General features: G+C 41.9%; 1 protein-coding gene across 1 annotated transcript; it reads left to right on the forward strand.

Annotated features, from left to right (window-relative positions):
• The first annotated feature begins 1,051 nt into the window (after positions 1 to 1,051).
• On the forward strand, positions 1,052 to 5,643 carry LOC120898799 (phosphopantothenate--cysteine ligase). Its single transcript, XM_040305151.1, has 3 exons — positions 1,052 to 1,534; positions 4,082 to 4,310; positions 4,751 to 5,643. Exons 1-3 carry the CDS (start codon positions 1,406 to 1,408, stop codon positions 5,341 to 5,343), a joined length of 951 nt encoding a protein of 316 aa, XP_040161085.1. The 5' UTR covers positions 1,052 to 1,405; the 3' UTR covers positions 5,344 to 5,643.
• The last annotated feature ends 2,901 nt before the right edge of the window (positions 5,644 to 8,544 follow it).

The following is an 8,544-nucleotide window of genomic DNA, read 5'->3' on the forward strand; positions in this document are numbered from 1 at the left end:
AACTCTGTAGGACATCGGATAAATAATAGAGAAGTTAGAATTTGTTTCACTACTTATCGACCTGAAAATTTGCCTTTTTGCCGCTTTTTGGTTTACTTTTTTTTAACAAGTAATATTTTCGGCATCGTTTTTGTGGTTTTGAGGACTTAGTTTTATTTCTATTATTTAGTAAATTTATTTTACTTTGCGAATATTACACAGTTTTCAAAACATCGATTTGTTGTCTCCCAAAATTAAAAAAAAAATTCTTTTCTATTCGACTTTGCGCTAGACCATTTTAAAAATTGCATCCGACGGAGTAATGACACGTGTCGTATCGTACAATGTCGACGAAATTCGCACTGCCTGTTCTTAGTCATATCCGATTAACCGGGGAAGGGTGATTTCCAAGAAGCCCGAACGAAACGACGATCCACTGTGTTGTATTGCATTTGGCAGAAGCTTGCTGTGGTCAAAATGTTAAACCGTGGCCAGATGTAACGAAAGTACGGCGGATTTTCTTGGAAATTATTGCTTCATGCGGAAATACCTCTTGCGATGCAGTTTATTAAGTAAGTATGCATATTTTCTTTTATTTATGAAGCTTCGTCGTTAGCTAATAGTATGATTCAGGATTTTTTTTTGCACAGAAGAGCTACGCTTTTGTCGACTGTCATCAATTACCGAGTGCGGTACATTGGACCGCAGCATAATGTAATGAATACCGTAATATCAGCAGTGTAGTGTAAAAATGCAACACCGGACGGAAAGGAATTGAACACTAGTGCTGTGGTGTTGCCAAGTTATCAATGATATTAATTTACTCAGCGTGCACAACTGTGTTCATTTGTGTTTGCAGCATAATTAACTATCAGTCGTCGCTATCCCTTCATCACCCGGTTTAATCGAAGCTGCAATAGTGTGCCAGCTATCGGTCAGCATAAAATCTTCACCTTCTGGGCATAATTAGCTCCAGATTGCAGGAATTCCTGTGCAATGGTTTGCTGATCCTGTGATAGTGTTTTCGACGCTGTTTCACGCTGATAGTGTATTTTTGCTCCCGTGTCTGTGTTGTTCCGCTGGAAGCAAGGTGTGAAAAGGGGGTAATTGTACGTGTGATACAGAGGGGGTACGGTACACGATCAAAGTACAGCACGATGTGCAAAGGCGTAAACAGTAGCGAACATATCTCACGTACATACATCCCTGTGGCTTAGAAAAGTGAAGAAAGTGATTGTGAAACATCTAATACCATACATACGCTGACCAGAAGGACATTGCTTTAAGCTGTGCAAGCAGCAATAATATCTGTCATTGATTCTGTACAAAGAAAATAGAAAAGAAAAACGTCGTGCAGCCCAACGTAAGGATACGGGACGCTTTTAATTTGCACACGGAATTGTGTTAAAGCCACCTGCATATCAGCATGACGTCGCATTGGGAGGATTTTTATGCTAAGCATCTACCACCGAACTGTTTCGAGGACAACCGATCGCTGCTGAAGGAATTTTGCGACCGCCACTACAAACTCAAGAGTCACATCGTGCTCGTTACGGTAATTGTCGTTTTCTCAATGCTTTGCTGGTGCAGGTTTCCTTTTTTACTGCAGTATTGTTAACAGAAGTAAGGACCGATGCAGAAGAGGTAGACGATAAATGCAAGGAAAGCATAAATCGTGTTGTACTGTACAGCAAATAATTCTAACAACATACCTGTACAAAACTTAAGGTGCATGTATGCACATACAATCGTCATAAATTGTCAATCAATGATTAAACCAGTTTCAAAAGAAATTTAGAGTGGGTGGTGCTCCATTAACTTGGTGAGATATTAAGATATGATTTATAATATTTTTTATCGGCTTTCAAAGGATAATCATAATAGATTTAATAGATCATATTTAGTAACGCTTTGCTTCTTAAAAATTTTCGCATTTAACATCAACAGGTTGTAATGAATGCGTCGATTTTTTCGATCAAATTCTATGGTTGTGTGGGACTAGTGCAACAGTAACCACGTTAGTACAGGCAATACGTGTAATGTATGTTTATGACCCACAGGCCTGTAATTTCCGAACATAGCTACAAATAATGTGTGTGAGTAGCGGTGGAATTTGATCGATTCTGCAACTAACCCGATCCTATGGATCGAGAGAGCGAACACCCCCCCCATCCTTGTCTAATCCCATTGTACTTGATATTGGATAACGTTCATTTGATTTAGGTGAACGGCTCCATCTTATAAATAAAACATAAAGTTGGTCCATCGAATAATTTACGATTGTTGCAAGCATCCTTTTTCCCCGATCGAAAGGTGGAATGTGGAATGAACCGGCTACCAGGACTTGAGGAACGACGTAGCCGAAAGTGCAGCATGGGATGGTGAAAAAATATTAACTCTCCTTCGCTTGTTTGCTACCTTCTCGTCGAGTTCAAGGACGATAAAAAGGACATTTTGGGAAGAAAAGCCACAGGAAACACGAGCGGTGAACGAAACACCTGTATAGTGGAATTATTTCGTAACACAAATGGTTAGCCTAATGGAAACTTCATTCCATAATTGAAGGTGTTGAATGAAAGGGAAATGGACTTTTATCATGTAACGGAAGCAATTTTACTTACTTGCCAGTTTGAGGGTTAATTTGAGCAGTATATTATTCGACAAATGACCGTAACACTACTTCTAGGCTAATCGTTTACCGCCTTCCTTTATTTTAACATCTTAATTTTATTAAAGTACATCTTCTTCTTCTATCTTCTTTGGCACAACAACCACTGTCGGTCAAGGCCTGCCTGTACCCACTAGTGAAGTGAGCTTGACTTTCAGTGACTTATTGTTACCATAGCAGGATAGTCAGTCCTACGTATGGGAGCACGGTCTATTTGGGGCTTGAACCTATGACGAGATTAAGTACATACCTCCTCCATTAAATATACTGCTGTGCCTGCTGTGCATTGACACTATCATCACCAAAGCGGCAAAAATATTTACATACTACGGAAATTGGAAAACAGAAGAAGACTTAACTTCATCGCAAACTTTCTGGATTTGACTTACAAATGGACATGTACGCCTTGGCCCGTTCTATGCAGAACAAAAGGATCAAAGTAGCCCCGGAAAGCTGTGCATAACTAACGTGACGTCTGCTGTTCATGCTCAGAAACGAATCACGAGTTTGTTTGCCCCGAAGCTTCGTCGTTCAATTCTGGGTGAAAGATTGAGTTGGTAGCTTTTGTTGTGTATAGGTAGGATACGTTGTATTATAATGATGTTTTTTTAAAGGTACAATTTATGCTGAAACTAAAGGAAAAAGGGATAAAATGCATATTTTCTTTTGTTCTAGATCTCTTGAAGCAAGAACATTTTTAAAGGTGTGTGCACTGTTGATACAAAATCGGGCAAACCACACGCCGAAACGAAATCTGCGAAATCAAATTCTGCCAGAAGAAAAACTGTGCTCATCAGTTCTGTTTTGCCATCCCAAACCACTCCACTAAAGGCCGGTCACAAATGTGTAGGGCATAAAATGTAGAATTTACTTACTACTAAAAATAGCCTATTCAATGTCCATTGGTCCATCTACCTTGCTGCAGAGCTACTATCCAAATCTCGTTGAATGGCCGCTTTGCTTGGGTTAGCTTTTTTTTTGTTAAACTCACCCGGTCTTCTACGGGAGAGAAGTGTTTATGTTGCTGCATAATGTATTATTATCTCCTGGGCTTTAGAAAAGCAACGATTGTACTTGATTAAGGGTGACTATTTAACATTCTAAGCGGCAGGGAGTGGACACAGTTGTGAGTGTGTGCTTACGAAAGGATAGCAATGTTATTAACTATGTTTAGATTACTGTTTTTTTTTGAAGAATTTTTCTTCCTATTAAAATTTAGTTACTTATCGTTGAAAAAAAAAACATATTTATGCAATGGATTACCGTTTATGTTTAGCATAGAGTTAATAATTGCTAATGCTTAGGGGAGAATGATTATTATAAATTTCCTCCTTGGCCTTTGCTTTATATAACAGCTAATTAACAAGTATTTTAATTCGATTAAATTTTTCGTTTCTTTCATTTCTCATCCCGTTCTCATATCGGACGATACAGTCAGGTGGTACGACGGTTCCACTGGAGCACAACACGGTGCGCTTCGTGGATAACTTCAGCGCTGGCAATCGTGGTTCTGCCTCGGCCGAGTACTTTCTTGAGCATGGCTATGCCGTTATATTTATGCATCGGACCAAATCACTGGAGCCGTTTTCGCGCCACTTCACCGGCCAGCAGCTGCTCGATATGCTGGAGCTACACGAGGAAGGCATGAGCACCACAATTACCGGTAAGTTTCTTTAGACTACTTCGCTGAAGGGGTAACCTGCGGTCCTGCCGATAGCTGTCCTTCGTGAACTGGAAAGCCTTGGGAAAACAAAGATGTGCCATAATTTACGCCAGCACAACATAGTGCGTTTGTGGTGCATTAGATTGTCACGGTAGAAACACTACTAGCACTATCAGTAGCTTGATTAGATTGTTGTAGAAAGGAAGCCTTTTGGTTGATATTCATTCTTCTATGGCATCCGGGATTCCGTTTCCATAGCACCATTATTATTACACAACTTTTAGCCTTCCCTGGATTCGTCAGTACATTGAGGAAGGAGGGAATTGTGTGTGTGCGAGGGGCTTATTAATAGAGTGGTCTGTGTGTGTGTCTGTGCGTGTGCAACATAAGCGCCAGCAAAAAGGGCAAAGTATTCATTTCAGCACTCTTCCGTTTTGCAGTAAAACCGGACTCCGTGGATGTGCTGGCTCCGGTGCTGGACAAGTACAAAAATGCCCAGGAAACTCACCGGATGCTATACATCACCTTTACCAGCGTGGTCGACTACATGTGGCTGTTGCGGGCGGCCTGCGAATCGTTGGCACCGTTCGAGCGGAATGCGGTGCTGTTTTTGGCTGCGGCAGTTTCCGACTTTTACGTGCCGCAGGATGAGATGCCAACGCACAAGATCCAGTCCGGGCATGGGGCGCCCACGATATCGCTACAGCTCGTGCCAAAAATGTTGGCCCCACTCGCGAGCCTCTGGGTGCCACACGCGTACGTCGTGTCGTTTAAGCTGGAAACGGACGAAGCGCTGCTGATTGCCAAGTCGCGCGAAAGTTTGAACAAGTACAAGCACAAGCTAGTGATCGCCAATATACTGCAGACGCGCAAGAACCGCGTTGTGTTCGTGACGCCCAGTAGCAACTATGAGATCGTGCTGACCAAGGATCAGGCGCTATCCGGGCTCGAAATAGAAGAACCGATCGTGGCCGATGTGGTTCGGCGGCATCAGGACTACATTCGGGAGTCGGAGCAACAAACGCACCAATGACCCGCGCGTTCGACCCGACCGTCGCCCAACAGTGGGCCCGGGACGCAGGTCGATTGTCACGTCACGTTACCGCATTTCTGCAAAGTGTTGAATCCGGGCCGGAAGTACTAGCTGCTGGACGGGAAGCTCAATCTCCAGCCGCTGGCTTACGGATTCGTAATTGGTGAAACCTCTCTTTTCTTCTTCTTCTTCTTCTTCTTCTTCTCTCTGTCTCTCTCTCTCTTTTTCTCTTTTTCTTTCTCTCTCTCTCCGTGCAATGGGGATTTCGAAAATAGATTGGAAAAGTGTAGAACTACCTTATATTGAGGATGGTTTAATTTAATTCGCTCTATTACTATCGTTGGTTTAGTTTTCACTAACGTTATCAAATCCCCAGGAAACGTGTAACAGGTCCGGTGGGGTTGTTAACTATTGTTTATTTAATTAGCATTTAGAGTGCGTTGGAAAGCGCACATGTAGTACATTCCATCGTTTGCGTTAAGTTTATCTTCCAGGGTGTGTGGTAAAGCTTTTATTTGAGCGGTCGAGTGAAAGATTAACGCTTTTGTTCTGCGCGATAGTTGGTTTAGCTGTTGTTTCACAAATTGCTTTACCTTGCGATATGTGTTCATTACAAATTGTGTGTAGTTGTGTTCTGTTTAAACTAGAAATTCCTTTAAACCGGTAATATGGTTCAATAGCATAAAGCGTTACTGCAAAGAGACGAAATTAGACAGTGAAACAACAGAAGATGTTAGGGATACTAGGCCTTGCGATGAAGAAAAGGACACGGTTCCAAATGTTCCATGTTACATGTGTAAAATCACTAGAGAGAATACAATCCACACAAAAAAACCCAAACATTCACTTGCATGCTGGCACCTTCCTCTTATAGACGGTGTGGTACTCAATAATAACACGTGTGGTTTGCTCGGTTGATAACTATCAAGTGATCTCTTTATTATCTGTTCGTACGCTCCGGGATGCTGTATGAGTTTTGATGGCACGACACCACTACTGATATCTAACGATCGCTGTCGTTAGTATCACACTACCACATCTCCCTTTGTCTTTGATATCGAAGTATCATAGCGTATAAAAGTTCATTTCTCTACATGTGGAATTCATTATTTCAATTACTCCCAAATATCTGCTTGCACGTTTATACTCCCGCTGCTATCTGATCTTCAGACTATCCCAATTGCTATTCCCTGGCTAAATATTTTCTTGTGGTTCTTCCTCATTTGTAAGATTATGCCATTTAATATATTTTACAAAGTCTTGAATTCCTAATGACCACCAGTTTTCAGTGTTTGCTACAGTAACCATTGAGCTGTTCTCATTTAGCAACAACCGTTGTCGGGAAAGGCCTGCCCCCATCCCTCAAATGAGCTTGACCTTTGGTAACCTATAAACCCACAGCGGGAAAGCCCGTCCCACTATGGACAGAGTCCACTCAGGATTGAACCCATGACGGACACGTTGCGAAGTCGTGCGAGTGAACTACTGTATCACAAGACCAGTCCCCGTTATCCTTTCCATTTCCTATTTCCCTTCATCCTTAACTCTCCCTCTCCCTTTCCTTCCCTTTTTTTTTTTTTTTTTTTTTCTAATCATCTCAGCCTCTTTTCCTGGCTGTCACTCTGCCGGCTATTTCCTATCTTTCGCCTCTCTATGATTGATTTACTAACGGATATCCTTACGGCTGTCGACCATACGGATAAATACATCGACTTATGTTAGTAACTCATCTGTTTTTTTTTCTGATACCTACAGCTGTCGGAGGCGGGGCGCGTACCGTGGAATGGGCGCGCGCGTCGCCTACAAACCTATCTTTTTATAACTGGTCCAGTATTAAAAGAATCGACGTTGCCCTGCGGCCTTTTAAATGCATTCCGATTAAAAGAATGTCTTTTATTAAGATTCTCACTTGTCGATGCAATTGAAGTAGAGCGGCACACCACCGCAAAATGTCCACGTTTTCCACACTTCGCGCATGCCTTATCTTGAGCTGGGCAATATTGATGGTTATGAGAAAAACCACAACATGCACAAGGTGTTGCTACGTAATTGATAGCATCCGATGCTGGGCTATTTCCAGGACAAGTGTTATTTCCGCTAATTTGATCATTTGCCGAACGTGAAGTTTCAAATGAATTAACTTGCCGTACTAGCTCTTCTAAAGTAAGATCCTGCTCTTGAAGTAACCTGACTCGTAACTGGTTCGGTACAAACTGTAGCATTTTATCGACCACAGCTATTCCCGCGCTTCCCAGCTCTGTTTTCCCAAAATTACATTTCGATCCATGTGCTTGGACGCGAACCAAAAACTTATCAATTGACTCATCCGGTTCAGGTTTCATATTCCAAAAAAGAAATCTTTCATGTGCCTCATGGCGCTGGGGGGCAAAATATTCGTCCAATTTCCCAATCGCTACAGTATACGGATCGATTCCTTGTTCCTCATTAGCTTCCACATCTGCACCCGGAATACTAAAGAATATTTCCTGTAGCTCAAATGACCCACACGCTAACAACAAATCTTTCTTCTCCGTCCCGTCGCTAACCTTCGATGCACGGAGGCAAATCTCAAATCCCCGCTTCCATGATACCCACAATTTCCTCCTATCAACCAATGATACACCTGCTATCCCGAGCGGAGGTAGTTTAGCAAATAGTTTCGTGTCATTCATCTTCTCTCTCTCTCTCTCTCTCTCTCTCTCTCTCCTCTTATTCTGCACAACCGTTTGCACGATTACTCACTCCACCGCTGCTCTCTCGACGCAGCTTCACCGGACTCCTATATACGAGAATGTGATTACACACACTATCGGATGCTCTTTTTTTCAGCTTTTTTTCTCTCTCTGTGCGCTGTTTTTTTCCGATAATTTTTTCCAGTACCTTGACCTTTGCTCTTCCACTGTGTGCACACTCTCGCCTGGATCAAATGCTCATTCGACGCCCTTTCTTCTTGCTTATTCCCGAATACTTTTGCTTACCAGACGCATTTTTTTTTCTCTCTGCTTACTAGACGCAGTTTTTTTTTCGGCGCCCTCTATCTTCGAACCGATACTTATTTTTTCATTATTTTTTTTTATATATATATTTTTTTTATAATTATTATTTTTTTTTTTTTGCACGTCCTCCGACGCATCAGGTGCTTACTAGACGCACTTTTACTTTTTATTTTTTTTTTCTACACACTATTTTTTTCCACTTTAC

Source organism: Anopheles arabiensis, chromosome 2 (genome assembly GCF_016920715.1).
Source record: "Anopheles arabiensis isolate DONGOLA chromosome 2, AaraD3, whole genome shotgun sequence".
Lineage (NCBI taxonomy): Eukaryota > Metazoa > Arthropoda > Insecta > Diptera > Culicidae > Anopheles > Anopheles arabiensis.